The sequence below is a fragment of the Rhipicephalus microplus genome, chromosome 2 (genome assembly GCF_043290135.1).
Source record: "Rhipicephalus microplus isolate Deutch F79 chromosome 2, USDA_Rmic, whole genome shotgun sequence".
NCBI classification, from domain to species: domain Eukaryota; kingdom Metazoa; phylum Arthropoda; class Arachnida; order Ixodida; family Ixodidae; genus Rhipicephalus; species Rhipicephalus microplus.
In genome coordinates, this window is record NC_134701.1 from 269407784 (window position 1) to 269429420 (window position 21637).

Here is a 21637-nt window from a genome sequence, read left to right on the forward strand (position 1 = left end):
AAAAAAAAAGAGCGATGCTACACTTTTCTTAGAAAGTCCTGGATGTCCAACTCTCTCTAAAAGTACACGTTCCGTATTTAAATTTTAGACGTTGTTATACTCCCTTCTGAGAGTCGTGGGAAGTGTGACTCTCCAAAGAGGGTTAATGTGTACCTATTAAGAGTATGTGTGGCAAGTCGCGAATCGCCAAAAATATTAATGATAAATAAATGGGAGGTATATTTATTTATATTTTTCCTTAACATGCAGCTTATAAGAGGTCCACTTTCAAATATAATTCATTTGGTTGGGAAGCGGGATATTTTGTAACGCCGTACCTCAAACGCATAAGAATACAATCAAGTGCAAATATCGTTCGCAACGCCGTCAGCGTTGAGACAAGTGGACCTTCATTTACAATTAATCTAGGCTGCAATCAGCAGCCATAAATCAGCGAGCTGATAGCTTGAATGGCACGTCAGGCCTTATAGTCACTGTATAAGAGTTCAGCGCAAAATACAAGCTACGAGTTCATACGCATTCGACAACGTTGGGTGCAGATCAATGCGGCAGGCTATGCGAACGCCTGAGGGAGGGGTTATTTTGGTCAGGCAGTGCATGATGCGCGCTGCAATGCACCGACTGACCGGTATGAGAAAAGGCTCACATAGTAACCGTTCGGTTAATCGTGCGAGCACTTGTACCCTATAACTGCAATTAGCAAGCGTTTGCCATCGTTGTAATTAGCCGTATACCAGCGGCATGCAGGAAGTCCTTATGAAGAAAAAAAGAGGGACATTTCGACAGTGCTGGGACAGTGAAGCAGCTCTTAACTGCACCTGTAAAGTGACGCTCAGTCGTTGCATGAAAAACAGGTTTGCTTACAAGTGTACGGTTGCAGATGTCTCGTCGCGAAGCAGGCGAAGTGGCGAAACTGCGCGCGCAAATTGGCTTCCTGGAAACGGAAGGCCACGCTTCTCACCGTCGGAAGAGCTCTCGCAACATTTCGTGCCCACAAACGCAGCCCACCACCATGTTTGCCTCACTGGTGGACACGACTATAAATGTGTGCAGTGCCGCGCAAATACATGCGAGTAGCGCACTTCAACAAAAGAATTAGGTAATCGCTATAGTGCCACAGGCAGCAGATTGGAGCACATGCGAGGTTTGTGCCACTGGCCGAAACGGTTGGCTACTTAAGCGACCAATCGGTTGTTTTATGGGGCTTCACCTCCCAAAGCGACTCCGGCTGGCAGAGGGCTCTGGACAATTTCGAACACCTGAGTTCTTTAACGCGCACTGATATTGCACAATAGTAACACGTTCGAGTAAGCGAATCAATCACGGGAACGAATCAATCGAAAACTCGAAACTCAAGGACATTAAATACGAGAAATCGGTTATGCATACTTGATTCGCCCGTTTAGAACCTTTCTGAAAAAGGGCTCCAGATACTGCCACATTGAATATGCAGCGCGAAGAGGACAACGAAGAACACGCGCAGCGAGTGAAGAAGACGAGGTTCTCTCCCGATCAGTTTGCCAGTATTCTAATACAATTAAAGTGAGTTTCCTGGATTCGACTGCTGCTGTTTCTGCATTGTGACACTGGTGGAGGAGCTGGGTACATGTTCGGGACGCCTGACAACAGCCCCGCATCTGGTCAAGAAAGACTTCCGCGCATTGACACCCCCGTTCACCGCAGCAGCCGGCGCCTGTTAGGCCTCAGCCCGGAGTTTGGTCCATTGCCGGAAAGCGTGACTGTACCAGAAAGCATGACGGCGCCTGGAAGCACTGGCCCCAACATGTCCAGCCCAAGCACGACACAGGTGACTGTTTTGAACCCTCGACTTCCGGTTGACTTCCACGGAAACGCATATGAGGATGCACATGACTGGCTCGAGGAATTCGAGCACACAGCGAATGTTAACGGTTGGAACACCACACAGAAATTGGGCTACGTTTATTTTCCGCTTCAAGACGGAGCCCGAACGTGGTTCACGAATCGCGTGTGGTCGTCTTGGGACGAGTTCCGGCAGAAGTTTCTCGACACGTTCGCGAGCACTGAAAGACGAGAAATCGCACAGCGTCTCCTCGAGTCACGGATTCAGAAACCAAATGAATCCGTTACGATGTTTGTTGAGGACATGGCGCGGCTATTTCGTCGAGCAGATCCTAATATGCCCGAAACCAAAAAGGTTAGCCACCTCATGCGGGGCATTAAGGAGCAGCTGTTCGCTGGTCTCGTACGAAACCCGCCTACAAGTGTGGATGAATTCTCCAAGGAGGCGACATCTATCGAACGCGCACTGCATCTACGTTATCGCCAGTATGACCGCCCAACCCACAGTGCACCGATCAGCGTGGCAGCCTCTACCACAGCAACAACACCCGACGAAGGTTCTTTGCGCCAACTAATACGAGAAATCGTACAAGAAGAGGTCAAGAAACTCGTCGCCAAACCGAATGACTGCGCGATCGCCTCAGTAACGGAAGTTGTACGCCAGGAGATCAGGCAAGCGCTCTCGCTTCCTGAGCCGAACACGAGCAGTCCCAGGGCAAGCTATGCAGACGTAGTCCGCCGACAGCCAGCGAACGTGCCGACACCACATCAGTACCACCAGCAACATCCGCCGACAGCGCCTTGGTACTACAGAGAAACTTCGATGCCGAGGCGGCCACCACTTCGCAAAACTGACATCTGGCGTACCCCTGATCATAGGCCCCTGTGCTTTCACTGTGGGGAAGCAGGCCACATCGTTCGGTATTGCCCGTATCGCGCCGCAGGGTACCAAGGCTTTCCTTCTACGGTTCCTCGGCGCCATTTCAACGGAACATCTGACGTCGACACGAGTGTCATGACCCCGCGGGATGTTCCTCCTGGGTTTCGGTCACGTTCACCCTCTCCTGGGCGTTTTTCTCCATCCTCTAGACGGAGCACCACTGACATGCCAAGAGGGAGATCTCCTAGTCCACGCCGGGGAAACTAAAAGCAGCGACCTTAGGGGGGAAGGTTGCGAATCGTCGAAGTGCTGAAAATCCCCCATTACTGCCGAGCGAAGAGAGACACATTTTCAATGAATCGACGAAAGATGGGGTTGTTACTGCCGAAGTTGCAATTACGATTGACGGACATGACGTCATGGCATTGGTCGACACTGGCGCGGACTTCTCGATAATGAGTGAGAGTCTGGCAGACACGCTCAGGAAGGTTAGAATGGAATGGACAGGACCGCAGATTAGAGGAGCTGGAGGGCAGCTACTCACACCTACCGGAAAGTGCACCGCAAGAATGAAGATAGGGGATGCATCCTTCGTCGCAACTTTTGTTATCCTTTCTGAGTGTTGCAAGCAGGCAATCTTGGGGATGGATTTCTTGCGTGAATATGGTGCCATCATCAATATTCCGGACGGTGTACTGACCTTTTCAGCGGATCAAAGCGCGGCGCTACACCGAAAATCCCTACGAGTCATTGACGATGTGACCATACCTCCGTTATCGTGCCGCCTTGTTCCAGTCACGTGCAGCGAGCAGAATACTGGAGAAGGAATCGCTGAACAAGTATTGACGCTCCTACTCTCTCCCGGTGTTGCAATTGCCAGAAGTATCGTCAACGTTGTGTGCGGTGAAGCAGAGGTTCTGTTGACGAATTTTACCAACGAGCGACGACACATTACACAAGGCACTACAGTTGCCTACTTCGACGAGATCACCGAAATCCGCGAGTGCTGTGTAGTACAACAGGACGAGCCGCAAGCCACGTCAGCCCCACCACCTATTGACGTAAGCTCGGATTTGTCACCAGCGCAGAGACAGCGTCTAGTAGATCTTCTTCACCAGTTCAAAGACTGTTTTTCATCGACCTCGAGGGTCAGTCAAACGCCACTGACGAAGCATCGGATAATAACGGAGGAGACGGCAAGGCCAATACGACAGAACCCATACCGCGTAGCACCGAAAGAGCGTGAAGCAATCCAGGAACAAGTGAAGAAAATGCTCGATGATGACGTCATCCAGCCGTCAAGAAGTCCTTGGGCATCGCCGGTAGTGCTGGTTAAAAAGAAAGACGGAAGCTTGCAATTTTGTGTCGACTACCGCAAGCTGAACCGTGTGACAAAGAAAGACGTGTACCCATTACCGCGCATCGATGATTCACTCGACAGGCTGAGGTATGCACGCTACTTTTCGTCAATGGACCTCAAAAGTGGGTATTGGCAAATAGAGGTCGACGAGCGAGATAGAGAAAAAACGGCTTTTGTAACGCCTGACGGGCTTTATGAATTTAAAGTCTTGCCATTCGGATTGTGCTCAGCCCCCGCAACATTTCAGAGACTGATGGATACCGTTCTGTCAGGCCTTAAGTGGCAGACATGTCTGGTCTATCTGGACGACGTCATTGTTTTTTCAAAAACATTTGAGGAACACCTGAGCAGGCTGCTATCGGTATTTAGGGCAATAAGGTCTGCCGGCCTGACACTGAAACCCGAGAAGTGTCATTTCGGTTTCAAGGAGCTTAAATTTTTAGGCCATGTGGTGAGCCATGGAGGTGTTCGACCTGATCCCGATAAGATTGCGGCCGTCAGAAAATTTCCGGTACCAAAAGACAAGAAAGCAGTCAGGCGTTTCCTTGGCCTATGCGCATACTACCGAAGGTTTATTGCCAATTTCTCCAACATAGCCTCGCCGTTAACACGACTCACAAGAGAAGACGTTTCGTTCACATGGGGCGACGATCAACAGGTGGCATTTGACGATCTCCGACAACGCCTGCAGACTCCGCCTGTGCTTGCTCACTTTGATGAGGATGCTCCTACCATGGTCCATACAGATGCCAGCAACGTGGGTTTAGGCGCTGTACTCGTCCAGTGGCAAGACTCAGCCGAGCGTGTGATCGCATATGCTAGTAGGACGCTTTCCCGCGCCGAGTCCAACTACTCCACAACGGAAAAAGAGTGTCTTGCTGTCGTATGGGCGGTTATGAAGTTTCGTCCGTACCTCTATGGCCGTTCCTTCCACGTAGTCAGCGACCATCATTCCCTCTGCTGGCTGACCAACTTGAAAGACCCGTCTGGTCGGCTCGCACGGTGGAGCTTACGCCTCCAAGAGTTTGATATGACGGTCGTGTATAAGTCCGGACGGCAGCACGCCGACGCCGATTGCTTATCAAGGTCACCGATAAAGCGCGACGATGACACAGACGATGAGAGCATGGCGTTTGTAGGAGTCGTTGACACCACTACAATTTTGTACAAGCAGAAAGAAGACAGTGAGTTGCTTCCTCTTATTGAATTTTTGAATGGCCGGACAACAACCGTCCCTAGAAGATTTGCAAGGAGCCTGCCGTCATTCTGCTTACGTAGTGGTGTTCTCTATAAGAAGAATTTTTCTCCCAGAGGAAGTACCCACCTACTTGTCGTTCCGACGTCACTTCGTGAGGAGATACTTTGTGCTTGCCACGATGAGCCAACGTCTGGTCATCTCGGATACACACGCACATTGGCCAGAATCCAACAGAAATACTACTGGCCAAGACTTCCAGCTATTGTGAAGCATTACGTGCGCACGTGCCTCGATTGCCAACGACGAAAATCGCCACCGTTAAAACCAGCTGGGCTATTACAACCAATTCAAGTGCCCACGGTACCTTTTGCCCAAATTGGAATGGATCTCCTTGGACCATATCCGACTTCCCATGCTGGCAACAAGTGGGTAATAGTCGCCACTGATTATCTTACGCGCTATGCGGAAACAAAGGCTTTGTCAAGTGGCACCGCCGTTGAAACCGCACGATTCTTCGTAGAAAATATCGTCCTGAGGCACGGTGCTCCAACAATCATAATAACGGATCGAGGTGCCGCTTTCACGGCCGCGCTCCTGAAGACAGTGCTTAGGCTCAGTGGAACCGGCCATCGGAAAACCACTTCCTATCATCCACAAACCAACGGCTTAACAGAACGCCTCAACAAGACTATTGCCGACATGTTGAGTATGTACGTTGACGTGGATCACAAGAACTGGGACGACATTCTACCGTACATCACGTTCGCCTATAATACAGCGCAGCAAGAAACTACACGAAGAACGCCGTTCAGTCTCCTTCATGGCCGTGAAGTGACAACGATGCTTGACGCCATGTTACTGCACGACTGCAATGACATCGATTTGGACGCTGCATCTTTTACCCAACGAGCAGAAGAAGCGAGGCAGCTTGCGCGCGTCCGAATCACCCAGCAGCAAAATTATGACGCCCAACGTTATAATCTGCGACACCGACATGTCGTCTATCGGGCCGGCGACAAAGTTTGGGTATGGAGTCCTATCCGCCGCCGGGGACTGTCTGAAAAATTGCTGAAGAAGTATTTTGGCCCCTACACAGTTTTACAACGCCTGAGTGACGTTAATTACGTGGTCGTTCCTGACAACCCCTCGACAACTCGCCAGCAAAAACCAGAAATCGTGCATGTTGTGCGAATGAAGCCCTACTTTTCGGACTGATTTACACCATACATCTACTACACCGTCTTTTGTAGAAGAGCATCGGGACGCTGCTCTCTGGAGGGGGGCAAATGCCACATTGAATATGCAGCGCGAAGAGGACAACGAAGAACACGCGCAGCGAGTGAAGAAGACGAGGTTCTCTCCCGATCAGTTTGCCAGTATTCTAATACAATTAAAGTGAGTTTCCTGGATTCGACTGCTGCTGTTTCTGCATTGTGACAATACTTCGAACACCTGGGGTTCTTTAATGTGCACCTAAATATAAGCACAAGTTTGCCACCGTGGACGCAATTCATAGCTTCGTGCAAGAAAGTATACTGATAACAAGTATTAATTTTTGTGAACTTTCCCCTTCCTCGCTAGATTCTTGATTTGATTGATTTGTGGGGTTTAACGTCCCAAAACCACCATATGATTATGAGAGACGCCGTAGTGGAGGGCTCCGGAAATTTTGACCACCTGGGGTTCTTTAACGTGCACCCAAATCTGAGCACACGGGCCTCGACATTTCCGCCTCCATCGGAAATGCAGCCGCCGCAGCCGGGATTCGAACCCGCGACCTGCGGGTCAGCAGCCGAGTACCTTAGCCACTAGACCACCGCGGCGGGGCCTCGCTAGATTCTTGTCTAGATTCAGTAAAATATTTAGTGGGAAGCCACTCTTTAAAGCAAACCTGGACAATCGACGAAAACTCATTGTCCCGGCCAGCAGGACAGCCGCAGCAAATGGGATTTCACAAGCAAAATGTGCAAAACTAAAATTTTCTGGCAGTGCGACTATCGTATGCATATTACTTATTATTAAGGCACTTCATTGATCACTACTTCAGCATAGAAGGCATACAAAGTATACCTTATGCGCGGGTGGAATGCAAGGAATATTCCTGTAGATTCAGGCGCTCATGAAATAAGCGCAGCACTAGCTGCTATGCATGCTAGTGTATTACTTTCCTTCTCTAATCTTTTCCTCGTTTTCCCCCTTCCCCGAGGTATGGTAAGAAACCGAGTTCAACCTGGTCCACTTCACTGCCTTTCCTTTGCTCTCTCTTTCCTACCAAAGTATGCGCCACTAAATTTGAATCATCATTTTGACATGTAAATTTGCATGATTTAATTTACCCCCTGAGATATAGGCCATCAATTATAAGATATACAGGCACGTTCAGCTATTTTGCGTTCAGTGTACCTTTAATTTGGAGCACTCCAAATAAAAGCTCATAAAGTTATACATTGATTGATTTGTGGGGTTTAACGTCCCAAAACCACCATATGATTATGAGAGACGCCGTAGTGGAGGGCTCCGGAAATTTTGACCACCTGGGGTTTTTAACGTGCACCCAAATCTGAGTACACGGGCCTACAACATTTCCGCCTCCATCGGAAATGCAGCCGCCACAGCCGGGATTTGATCCCGCGACCTTCGGGTCAGCAGCCGAGTACCTTAGCCACTAGACCACTGTGGCGGGGCTCATAAAGTTATACAGTGCAGCTACTTTATCATATGAAATAATACGACACCGCTGATCAAGCGCAACAGCTTTTCTGTTGAATATATTTTGTCAGAGTTGTTATGATAAAGGTTTATTAGGAAATCTTTGTTATCTACAAGCTCATAGCGTTGGCAGTTATCTTAGTACGGATGGAACATTCCGACATTTCAGCACAACGTTGGAACTGAAGATGTTTCGTTAGAGCTCCGAATTGAAAAGTTACTTACACAATATTTATCAAGTATTCAGCTTGGCGGATTAGCAAAAATATTGTGGCGGTCTACAAACGGCTCAGAACAATGCATAGTCAAATCTACACCAGGAGCGCATGTGTTTTTCTCTTTTTTGTAATACTTGACACAATTAAGTGAAACATGTCATAGCACGTCTTTGACACTATACAGCTCGTGCCACACTGCTCCCCAGAACATTGTGTACATGGCGCTGGCATTATTCAAAAAATTTACCAGAGCACCGTTCATCGGATATACTCTCTAAAACTTCTTGAGTAATGTAGTTTATTTCAATTAACGCAGCTACTCAGATTGTTACTAGTATATGCGAAGTAAAGCATTAATTTTTGTGCAGCTGAAAGTGCAGTGTATACGTCATATTTTACCCCTCAAGCTATCTATGCATACACATAAACAAAACGCCGTATTTGAGGTGCCTTCCCACAGCACGACGACAACCTTTATATATCTAGCGTACTTCCCTTACGTTATCATCGTGCGCCCGGTACTTCCCGGTCATGGACCGCTTGTGGCTATCAATATGATAAGCACTCATGATACGAAACTAGCGAGCTCCAACGTAAGCAAGCCAAATGACAATTAGCAAATTGCGGTACAAATGTTCTCCAAATACAATCGTTTAGAGTGTGAGAAAAAGCGCAGCTTTATAAAAGTGCAGCACGAGCCACATTTTCGAGTAGATCGAACCATAACGTTAAGCACGTCAACGTTCCACACCTAACTACAATGCCACGTTTTCCTATAATAAACCAACTCAGTTTACAATTATCATCACCCCTCAGACCCCAGTAAAATATTATTGCCATCCTGTGTCCGCGTCAGTGAAATTGGCTGAAAATCCTCCTCACTATGCACTACCAAGTAGTTTAGGCAAGCACTAAATACCATTCACTCGAACCACAGACCCACTCACGTCACCGTAGTTTCGAATATTGCAAGCGTCAATGTCATCTCGTGTAACGCTTCTCATAACCTGAATATTTATAGAAATCAGTATACGCAGTCCGCCCTTTCAAGAGAGGTCGTTCAAATACGATTTCTGGCGAAGAGCATGCAGTGCTGCATGCGCATAGCACGCCACCTTTTGCCGCAAAAGTTGAGGCGATGGCCGGTAACCTATGGCACGACGTGCCAAGCAAATTAACCTGCACGTGCTTCTACTCTCTTAATATTTCTTTATCTGCGCCTCCTATTGCCGGGCTACTTACTCACATAAGCTCTGCACATGTCACTTAACATCAACGAAGACATGCTAATCCTGCTGTGATGCCTTCTGGTTGCGTACACTTGCAGACATCACTGTATCTACATGCTAGCTTTGAAAAGATCATTAACGCGAGATTCAAGTTGTTTCAGATGCCAAAACAACACTTCGCCAATGGCTTTGATAGCGCTGCACGTATCTAGTGAGGGTGGCACTTTGCTTTTCTTCGTTCGAGACGGCCTGCTAGCGGGGCCGGCGGGGCTTCTGCAGGCGCTGATGGCTTTTAACCGACGACCTTTTGCTCCAGGAAACGGCGTTCCGACGCGGTTTCATTGTCGCACTGAGTGAGCAACGTGCGAGCTCGTGCTGCTATTTTGTGTCGTTTAAAAATGCCCCTACTGCTGGATCTTCCATCCGTTTTCGACAGAAAAGATGCCTCCCAGCCCGAGTGATATGGCTGCACAGCCCCGCGTTATACGTTGTGAAGGAAAGTGATGGCAATAATCTTGGCTCCAAACACTGCAATCGGCCTCATGCGTGCGAATGGGGGCGCGGAGGCCAGGTAAGTGTGACTTGAAGCAGCGGCCCAGCGCATTTTCCTGGAATAGGTAATGCGAGCCTTTCTAGCACATTCGTTCTGGTTTGCTAGCCCCGAAAATGAAGTCGCAACGGTATTTCTGCTGAAAGCACGATATAATTGGCGCAAGAACAAATATGGGTTCAAAACGCGCTGCTTGGCGTTAGCTTAACCAATGGATGTTGCGTAAATTACGTTTGCGGAAAGAATGCACTACGTACGCGATTATGAGCTTTAGTGTAAGGCTCTCATTTCGCCTTGACAGGGAAAACAATTTTTTTTTCTGTCGCTTAATGAGTGACCATAAAGATATGACTGGGTTCACTTAAGGGGAGGAAATAAAAGCAGTCTATATAGTAAGAAGCTTGCATTTGCCAAGCACACACACGCACACGCGCGTTTACGGTGATCTTTACGAACTTTGCGAGTTCTGCAAAAATGTTCAGTGTCAGCACAGTCTTAATTTGTAGTGAATAAATGGCACGACAGTGTTTTGGTCTCGTTGAATGCTTAGTACATGTAATAAATTAGGAGTCGATCAATCCCGGTCCCAATGGCCACATTTCGAAAGAGGCGGTATACTTGACGCCCCTGTAGTGTGCGATGTAAGTGCACGTACCCTGCATGTAAAACATCAGATGGTCGAAATTGCCAAATCCCTCCACTGTGGCGTGCCTCATTACCGTATGATAGTTCTGCGACGCAAAACGTCACAGATCGTATTATTAATACACTACAGAAGTTTAAGCTGCCATGCCCACGTTTCCGATATATTCTTTTCTCGTTTTTTTTTTTCATCGCCCCCCCCCCCCTTCTTTCTTGCACACCAGATTCTCTACAATTGCTCGACCACCTCGTACGTATGTATGCTGTCAATGGGAAGCCCGTAGGGGCAAGGGGTGGAAGAGACGCTAGGCAACCCCTAGCTCCCTCCGAAATTGGGTGTCTCATGAAACAGTTGCGCTTTTCTCAAATAGTTAAGTTCTCTAGCAAAAGCTTTCTCCCCTCTTTAACCCCACCCCCTCAAGAAAGAAAAAAATGCTGGCTACAGGTGAAAGGTTACATGATGCAAGACTGACCCCCGTATTCACAAACGCTCCTCGACTCGACTTCCACCCTTCACTTGGCAGAGTTGAGCACTGCGCCACCACTCGGCTGAAAATGACGCTATGCTACTCAAGAATCGCAGCAGACTACCGCTGATATGCAGTGACTTGCCGTGCGTAGAGATGGCACCCCCATCGGCTTTCTCAAGTGAAGGCGAAGCGTTGAGTGTAGGGAGGTTTCAGAATACGGGTGTGAGTACTGTACGTACCACTCGGCGTATTCTCGCCAGCATTGTCTTGCGCGTCCGCTGACCGAAACTGTCCGGAACTCTGCCGCTGTTGAATACAGCCCAGACGAACGTACTCGCACGTTGAAGGCTCACAGGAGTAAACACGACAGTGGCTTCACGTGCGACTGCTGGGGCTCTATTTTGGCGCGTTATCGGTATCATAAGCACGTATCGCAATCGTTTTTCTGCACCTGGCATATTAGATAGATAAAGTGCGCAGAAACTGACTAGTCAGCCACGGAAACTGCGCCTATTTTCCTAGTTTTGCGTTTCGTTGGCAAACCCTGCGGCGGCAGCGTCAAGAGCAGACGCTTTGCACGGTGGCCCCTTTTGACAAGTGTAATCGATGCCCTTGTTTTTTGCCACCTATTTCTGCGCAGATGTGACTGCAGCCTCTGCTCTGAGCGTAAACACAAGTGCTCATTTTACGAAGTGAAACAGTATATCGTATAAAATGTAGGCCTATTGAATATGCTACGATCATTCCACATAATTTCTGTAAGCCCGAGTCAAAACCGTTTCCTCTCGCGCTGCACGGCAGTTGCTTACGAAGCCTCAGCTAGTGCTTCCTGAACGTTTATCTTTGCATTTTCCGGAATTATCGCAACCCCTTTCCTAATTCTGCTTTCTTTATCGCGGGTACACAGATAAGGGGCGGTGCCAGAGATTAGCTCAATTGAGTAAGGGGTTCAGGCCACCCCCCTTCCCCCGCCACACACACACACAGCAAACTTTCGCCTGCCATCCTCTTTGCCACCGAAGTGCAAACGCTTGCAAAACACGACGCAGAAGTCCCTCACCTCACTGTCCCCCCCCCCCCCCACTCACCCTCCACTAGCAAAATAAATTCCAGGACTACTTTTGGCGAAGATACCGCTTATCAATGCTCACTTACACATGAGACAAGAGGAAAAATCATAATTGCCGATCTTAGTCTTCTGAAGTCTGTGTGTTCTTATACATTTATCAACAATTCGATGTCCCTTTATATCATTGACCCACCAGCAGGACATCAATGATGTTGTCATTGCATAGTCGGCAACGTGGAGTATGATAGAATTACTTTCCTTATTACGAAGCTCTTCAAGAAAGAAAAAGTGTGTGATTGAGAAAGACACTTTAAGAGTGGTGCCGAAAGGTGAACCAGCCTATCGTTTAGAAAAAAAAAAAGCAATATAGATATGCGTGACGTTTGTAAAACCAGGTTCTATATACATGTTAGTTCTGCCAAGGCCAGCCATGGTAACATAGCAGAATGGGGAGTTTCCTGCTTGCGAAGCTCGAGGGTTCGACTCCCGGTGACGGCGACCACCTATCGATGGGGATAAACTGCAATAGCACCCAAGAACTTATATTTATTATGTCTAACTTGTTACAACCCGCCCAACAAGCAACATTACTGACTTATATTTAGGTGCACGTTAATTAACCCCCGGTGGTCATGAAGTTATCCAAAAGATTTCACGACGGGGTCCCTCATATCGTCTTTTTTTTTTTTTCATGTAACACCCTATCAGAAAATACCACTGTTTCTCAAAACACTTCGTTTTCATAGACCCCGTCAACGTACTCTCACATTCACCTTTAGAAAAATTATATATAATCCAGACTCCAGATATTACAGGACGGCACGACAATCTCAACTACGTCGCTTGCTTGGGGGCCAACAGAAGGGGCTCTGCTCTTTTGATTAGGCAGCGGCTCACGCCACGTAAACATGACTTGTACTGAAGTTGCAATTCTGTATAGCGAATGAGTGAATTCCACCCCTGCCTTGATCTTCGTTGCCAATCAATTGGCCTCCGGTATCGATTGTTTATACCTGTTTAAAGTATTTTTTGCCTTTAATATTCATAAAATCTAATGCCTTGAAAAATTTAGGGCCATTGCCTTCAGCTGCTTGGTGAAGCCTTTTACAGTAAAGTATCAGATGTTCAGCCGTTTCCTCCTCGTCTCCTCCACAAGCACAGCATGGTGTGTCTGTCCCTTCGTACTTGACGTCGTACTTTACCGAGCAGATGGTGGCGAGCGAGCCCCGGAGGCCGAAAGCATCCGATAAAGACAGGCCGAAGGCTATCAGGGTCGTCCCCATGATAGCTTTCAGCCTGTCTTTTCCCCCTAGCACGCAATCACACAGCCAAAGATAGGCTTACTCCAAAAGGGATGACATTTCTGGTCTCAATAACCTGCTACACGCTTGCCATTCCAGGGTGGAGCAGGCGTGACGATAGTTATAGCGCGAGAACAAAACGACGACACAGAGAAAAGAAGGACACGACAGACAGTTGTCTCTGTGTCGTCGTTTCGTTCTCGCGCTATAACTATCGTCATGCCATACCAACTAGCCCAAGCTGCCACACTTCTAAGTTACATGGAGCAGGCGATTGACGAATTGAAGCAAAATGTGATAAACCCATCGTGGGGAGCGCACAAAATCAAAACAAACAAGCAAACAAGACAAGCGCCGGGTCTTCCAACTCGCCCGCCTTGTCGGTTCTGCTACAATGCGATATGCAAGTTGTCTGAACAAGAAAAAGCGCAGTTTTTCCTTTCTTTATGACATCCGCTACGGTGGCCTAGTGGTTACGGGGCACCAGTCTTGAAGGTTGTGGAACATAATTCTGGTCACGGCGGCCGCTTTTTAATGTAAGAGAACAGCTAGAGGCCAGTGAAATTAGAATAATAAAAGTACAAGTGACCTGAACTTGGCAACGTTGGCAATGTAAGTACATTGGAACCTGAACTTGGCAACGTTTAACGCTAGAACCTTATGTAGTGAGGGAAGTCTAGCTGTACTATTCGAGGAGCTAGAGGGTGTTAAATGGGATATAATAGGGCTCAGTGAAATTAGGAGGACAGATGAGGCCTATACGGTGCTACAGAATGGGCACGTCTTTTGCTACAGGGGCTTGGCCGACAGAAGAGAACTGGGAGTGGGGTTCCTAATTCACAGAAACATAGCTGGCAACATAGAGGAATACTATAGCATTAATGAAAGGGTGGTAGGTATCGTAATTAAACTGAATAAAAAATACAATATGAAGGTAGTACAGGCTTACGCGCCTACATCCAGCCATGATGACGCTTCAGTTGAAAGCTTCTATGAAGACGTGGAATCGGCAATGAGTAAGGTAAAAACACAGTATACTATAGTGATGGGCGACTTTAATGCAAAGGTAGGAAAGAAGCAGGCTGGAGACCAGGCAGTAGGAGATTATGGCATCGGTACTAGAAACGCCAGAGGAGAGCTACTAGTAGAATTCGCAGAACGCAATAATTTACGGATTTTGAATACCTTCTACCGAAAACGAGAAAACCGCAAGTGGACATGGAGGAGCCCTAATGGCGAAAATAAAAACGAAATAGACTTTATAATGAGTGCACACCCTGGAATCGTGCAGGATGTGGAAGTGATTGGCAAGGTACGATGCAGTGACCATAGAATGGTACGGTCTCGAATTCGCCTAGACTTGAAGAAGGAACGACAGAAACTGATACGCAAGAAGCCAATCAATCAGCTAGCACTGAGAGGGAAAGTACAGGAATTCAGAGTGTCGCTGCAGAACAGGTACTCGGCTCTTAGTGAGGAAACCAACCTTAGCGTAGATACAATGAATAATAATCTGACGAGTATCATTACGGAGTCTGCAGTGGAAGTTGGAGGCAGGGTATATAGACAGGACACTGGCAAGCTTTTCCAGGAAACGAAGAGCCTAATTAAGAAGCGTCAAATCATGAAAGTGTCAAGTACAACAGACATAGAACTGGCAGAGCTTTCGAAGTTGATTAATAGACGTAAGGTATGCGATGTAAGAAGGTATAACATGGAGAGAATTGAACACGCTCTGAAAAACGGAGGAAGTGTCAAAGCATTGAAGAGGAAACTTTGGATAGGCAAAAGTCGGATGTATGCACTAAGGGACAAAGAAGGCAAAATAACTACCAATATGGATAGGATAGTTAAAATAGCGGAGGAGTTTTACAGAGATCTGTACAGTAGCCGAGACAACCACGACCTTAATACTATAAGAACTAGCAGTAACCCAGATTACACCCCACCAGTAATGATAGAAGAAGTCAGAAAAGCTTTGGAGAGCATGCAAAGGGGCAAAGCTGCTGGTGAGGATCAGGTAACATCAGATCTGCTGAAAGATGGAGGACAGATTGTGTTAGAAAAACTAGCCACCCTGTTTACGAGGTGTCTCCTGACGGGAAGAGTACCAGAGTCTTGGAAAAACGCTAACATCATCTTAATACATAAGAAAGGAGATGACAAGGACTTGAAGAATTACAGGCCGATCAGCTTGCTCTCTGTAGTATACAAGCTATTTACAAACGTAATTGCTAACAGAGTAAAGAAAACATTAGAATTCAATCAACCAAAGGAACAAGCAGGATTTAGAACAGGGTACTCAACAATTGACCACATTCATACTATCAATCAGGTAATAGAGAAATGCTCAGAGTATAACCAACCACTATACATAGCCTTCATAGATTACGAGAAGGCGTTTGATTCAGTAGAAATATCAGCCGTCGTGTAAACACTGCGGAATCAGGGCGTAGATGAAGTATATATAAATATTCTGGAAGAAATCTACAGGGGATCAACTGCTACCATAGTGCTTCATAAAGAAAGCAACAGAATACCAATCAAGAAGGGTGTAAGGCAGGGGGACACAATTTCCCCAATGCTATTTACCGCGTGCTTACAGGGGGTTTTCAGAAGTCTAGAATGGGAACAGTTAGGGATAAGAGTCAATGGAGAATACCTTAGTAACCTGCGCTTCGCCGATGACATTGCATTGCTGAGTAACTCGGGGGACGAATTGCAACTCATGATTACGGAGTTAGACAAGGAGAGCAGAAAGGTGGGCCTTAAAATTAATCTGCAGAAAACAAAAGTATTGTACAACAACCTCGGCAAGGAGCAGCGCTTCGAGATAGGTAATAGTGCACTTGAAGTTGTAAAAGACTATGTCTACTTAGGGCAGGTAATAACCGCAGAGCCGAACCACGAGATTGAAGTAACTAGAAGAATAAGAATGGGGTGGAGCACATTCGGCAAGCACTCTCAAATTATGACAGGTAGATTGCCACTATCCCTCAAGAGGAAGGTATATAACAGCTGTATCTTGCCGGTAATTAGCTACGGAGCAGAAACCTGGAGACTTACAAAGAGGGTTCAGCTTAAATTGAGGACGACGCAGCGAGCAATGGAAAGAAAAATGGTAGGTGTAACCTTAAGAGACAAGAAGAGAGCAGAGTGGATTAGGGAACAAACGGGGGTTAAGGATATCATAGCTGAAATCAAGAAGAAGAAATGGACATGGGCAGGGCATGTAGCGCGTAGACAGGATAACCGCTGGTCATTAAGGGTAACTGACTGGATTCCCAGAGAAGGGAAGCGGGTTAGGGGGAGACAGAAGGTTAGGTGGGCAGATGAGATTAAGAAGTTTGCGGGTATAAATTGGCAGCAGCAAGCACAGGACCGGGTTAACTGGCGGAGCATGGGAGAGGCCTTTGTCCTGCAGTGGACGTAGTCAGGCTGATGATGATGAAGTACAAGTGACAGAGCACCAGGTTTCCCAGAGCTCTGCACAACGCCGTCCATCATAATCATATCGTCCTTTTGGGAAATAAAGCACGAAACATTGCTATATTATTTGAATGTGACAGGTATCAACAACGTGTGGGGAGGGGGGAAGCAGATATGCAAAGAGGTCGGTAATGCAACCGGCCATCGCAAACCAGAACAGAAAGAAAATTCGTGCATCTTAATATCGAGGTGTGGGAAGCTATAATAGGGTATCATAGGTGGTGGTATGCGAGTATATGTGTCATTCGGACTCTTGCATGTGTATGTATTGGGAAGTGCACACAAAAGCCTTGTTGTGTATGAATAAACCTTATTGGTGATCAGACCTTTCTTTTTTTATTGTTCGTACGGCCTTTTTTTCTGTGAGTACACGCTATCACGAAAAAGTAAAATGTCTAGAGCAGTCCGTCCAAAAGGACGCCAGATTAATTATTTCATTCTGCTGTTTTACATCAGCAAAAACTGACACGAACAGAGTTGAGTAAAGTAGCCAAATAAGGAGGTGGTGGCTGACAGCACCGCAAGCGCATGTCGTGATTTGCAAAGCAGATTCGAACGCGAAAATTCCGTGTCAAGAGGCTGCCTTCCGTGCTAGCATTAAGCGGTACCACCCATAAGCCTCACACGAAGCAAGCGTGAAGAAAAAGAAGTTCGTGTATGAAGGATGTGCATTGCCGAATTCCCTTGACATTTTGCAACGTCTCGGTGAGTGCGCAAGGCGCGGAAAATTTGCGACCCATTTCTTCCAGTCAAACGATTGCATTCTTGCGAAGCGAACTGCGGCTTCCATCATGGACAGCGCAGCAATTGCAGCTAGCTAACTATATGTATAGCCTCAGTGCTTAATGACTCTTCGCAGAAGGTAGAGATGTGTGAAACTACTGCGCCAACACCAAGACATAACATGTCATTTCTGCTCAATCGATTCAGCGTGAGCTTATGTGTCAACGCGAGATAATGTTCTTTTAATGTCACGCCTTGAGTCACACTTCATTTTCGCGCGATATGATGACGTAATGACGCGTTTTAAGGCACGACAAAGGTGCATGGTACATTGTACTTCGTGGCGGTGTACAAACCAAACTGTTGAGCTGCAATTTCTCACGTGAACAACTGTATGCTTTGCGAAATCGGCAGAAAGCTTTTGTTTTGCACTATAACATTGCTGGCGCTTAAAATTGTTGCCCATGGAAATAACTGTGCACTAAAATTTCTGGGTTTTCACGTGAACCACGACGTGAACCAAGACATGAACGCAAGGTATGCTGTGGTTCGTTAACGTCTACTTAAGCCTCGGAACATAAAGCGCCCTGTTGGCCTATTGGTTATAGTGCTCGAGTGCTGACACGAAGGGCACGAGATTGAATATCAGCCGCGGTGGCCACATTTCAATTAATGCGGAATGCTAGGTGACAAAGGGATGCAGAGGGATATTTTAGGAGGGGGGGGGGCAGCTGTTTCGTCGTGCCCCACTCCCCACTGGGGCCCCCACTGTGCTAAAGGTTCTTGTCCATTTATTTAAGTGCTCGAGCGTGACAGAACGCCAGCTCGTCGCAATTTCCGGACCCTACACTCATTATCATATCGCGATTTTCGGACGTCAAACCTCAACAATCGCCCTTCCGCGGTGATCTAGTAACTAAGGTACTCGGCTGCCGACCCGCAGGTCGCGAGATCGAATCCCGGCTGCGACGGCTGCATTTTAGATGGAGGCGAAAATGCTGTAGGCCCATGTGCTCAGATCTGGGTGCACGTTAAAAAACCCCAGGTAGTCGAAATTTCTGGAGCCCTCTACTACGGCGTCTCTCATAATCATATGGTGGTTTTGGGACTTAAAACACCACATATCTATCATCAAAACCTCAACAATTGGTAAAGGAACAGACTACCCCAAGGCGACACACTCTTCGAACGTTTTCGAAATAACTTAGAAGTGTGGCTGTTTGGGCTAGTTGGCACGGCATGACGGTAGATATAGCACGAGAACGGAACGACGACAACGTCTCCTTGTCCCTTTGTCGCCATTTTGTTCGGAATAACGTTTGAAGTTGTAGTGGCCACGTCTCGTTTTAGTCCTTGGAATTTCCGCTGGATGGCAATAGTGTATATACTGAACATATGATGAAAAGATGTGAGATGGTGATACTTGGTGTGTTCACTAGGTGGACGGACAGACGGATGGGCAGACATACAGACAGACGAACATGTGGACAGACAGACAGACAGACAGACAGACAGACAGACAGACAGACAGACAAACAGACAGACAGACAGACAGACAGACAGGGATATGCTGTGATTTTCTTAAGGTGCACGAAGAGGGGCTACATCACGTTATTCCAACAGCGTCGAGATCGTGAAAGGCGGCTCGTTGAAGGCTGCCTTCCTGAGCGCGCATGTTATCTGAACATGCTGACTCACGCTCTGTATCTGGCATGGCCGGCCTTCCATTGGTTCGACAACCCAGCGCGCTTGTAAAATCGTTCACGTAATACGAAAAAGAAAGACAAAGATAACAAACGATCTGCGTCGCACAGATAGACGATCGCATGCTCGAATGCAACGAGACAGGCGCCGCGCAGTCGCTGCCATCGGATCGGGCCACTGAGATATTGAAGCGCTACGCGATGCCGAGCCAGACAGTGCCATCGGTGGTAGTTTGCCCGCGGTGAGCGACATTTAACTGCCGTCGGCGCGTTCGAATGCCGCATATCTTCGATTGCACGCCGGCCAGCAGGAAGTCCCAGTTCGCGTAGGTGTGGGGCGCGCATCCCGGAAGAGGCCTGCCTCGTGACGTTATCGCCGTTTTCTGAGAAGATTCACCTGGTCCGGAAACGGTGCCTACTGAACGTACGGTACGGCGCCTCAAAGTAAGTGAACGCACGCGCGAGCCATGTATCTTCAGTGACCAACTAAGTGTTGAATAGAACGCATGAAATTTGCGGGAGTAATCGTTGTCGGCGAGTTATCTGAACTCGGAATTTCCGGCAGCATTGTGAAAACGCGCCAGGCGTGTGAAGGTGATTGCTTGCAAGTGGCACGTTCTCGTAGGCTTTCTATTCCACCTGACGAGGACCTTTCACGTGGTATTGATTGACAGGCATAAACAAAAGGTTTATACAGTATGCCAGCTTCATAGAGGTTTGCCTTTTCTGCGTGTTTGAGTGTATCAATCGAGGATACGAAAAAGACAAAGTAAGGTCGTGGTTAGAACACGGCAATTCGGTACTTGAAGTCCAGAGCTCAATGCTCGTCACTGAGAAGTTTGTTCGTTTATATAGTGTGAACACACGCAACGCTCCCGGCACTTGCGCACGCACGTATGAAGTCACCCGCGGCAAGCGCAGCGGTGCCGTTGGATGTTCAGAGACGCCGTGCAATCCGCAGGTGTGGCTCGAGTCACTGACCAGATAGATCAACCATCCGAAACGGGTTGTACTAGCCAAAGAAATATGTTTATAAAGCGAAGTTATCAAGGCCCATATTAATTTGACAACCGCGACTACTAAGCCATATCAATACCCGGATTTTTGCTGAACAGACACGTCTTGAAGTATAAAGCACTTTGTAAAGGCCACTTTACAATGTAATACGCAATAAAACCATCCTTTATTACGAGCACCTCAATCTATAGACGTCTTGAAGTGAGGCGCATTCCTCAGTAGCTAGAAACTAACCTGTATTTAAGATTATCGGTACGTAGGGAAGAAACTGTACACTGTACCCAGTTGTAATAATCTGAAACAGTTTCTAGAACATCAAAAACAGACTGATAGCATCCTAGTTAGCTCAACTTGTAGAGCAACCACTCGGGACAGGCGTTGGTCCTGCGTTCGATCCCCGGACACGGACGACATTTTATTCAGCTGGAAGAAAGTTGTGCCTTTCTGAGGAATTCGCATTGATTTTCTTGTGGCTTCGTTCTACAAGCTTGCGGTTGTCAGTTACTCCTTGTCAGTACTTAGAACGATAATAAAGACAAACTGATGGGGTGATTAGTAGTACATAACTAAGGCAATGAAAAATCCCGAGAACACGGAATGCCGCTGGAGTGAGTGTTTCGACAGGCGGGTTTGTTTTCTTCAAGGCAGCAACAAGTATAAGCCGCTTGTCAAAACGTAGCCTCCAGTGTCACTTAGTGCTTCAATGGTTTTTCGTCGCCCCAATATTCCATCTTCCCTTGGACTGCTGCCTTGTTGAGGCAGCATTGCAAACAATGACGCGGACGGTGACAATGCTGCGCCCCATCTTCTTGTTTTGCCGTCCGTTTGATTCTGGGTGCTACTGCCCGAATTATCAATTTGTTGCAGTTCCCGAGGATAAGAGATGGAAGATGACGTGGATGAGTATGCAGAGGTGAAAGCACCTCTGGAAACTTAACAAGGGGCCATGCGTGTGCGCTGTCCTGCATCGAAGAAATGATCTCTTCAGCGGCCAGTAGCCGTGCGTTGTCACCACTTCCGTATAGTTCCGCCGCCACGGTTACCAAGCCGCTTCAAACGCGCGACGCCCAGCTGTCGATAGTTATAGCGCGAGAACAAAACGACAACACATAGACAAGAAAAACACGAAGGACACTGTCACTCGGGGGCAGCGATCGGTTGGCGAGAAGAGTTGCAGCTGCATTTCGTTACGGGGAAGGTCGGAGCCTCCGCGACGGCGCCGAGCAATCTCTCACCATCAGTGCGCGATCCGTGCGCA

General features: G+C 47.5%; 1 protein-coding gene across 3 annotated transcripts in view; it reads right to left on the bottom strand.

Moving 5' to 3' along the window:
* LOC119169988 (sodium-dependent dopamine transporter-like) overlaps positions 1–21637 on the bottom strand; it is a 121739-nt gene that overhangs the window by 94363 nt on the left and 5739 nt on the right. The window contains exon 1 of one of the 3 annotated variants that reach the window (XM_075881371.1): positions 11317–11537. The exons of the other annotated variants lie outside the window; for them this stretch is intronic. Coding sequence (XP_075737486.1) covers positions 11317–11535 — 219 coding nt within the window. The 5' untranslated portion in view covers positions 11536–11537. Of the gene's footprint in view, positions 1–11316; positions 11538–21637 lie in introns of those variants that run through there. 3 annotated transcript variants of the gene reach the window in all.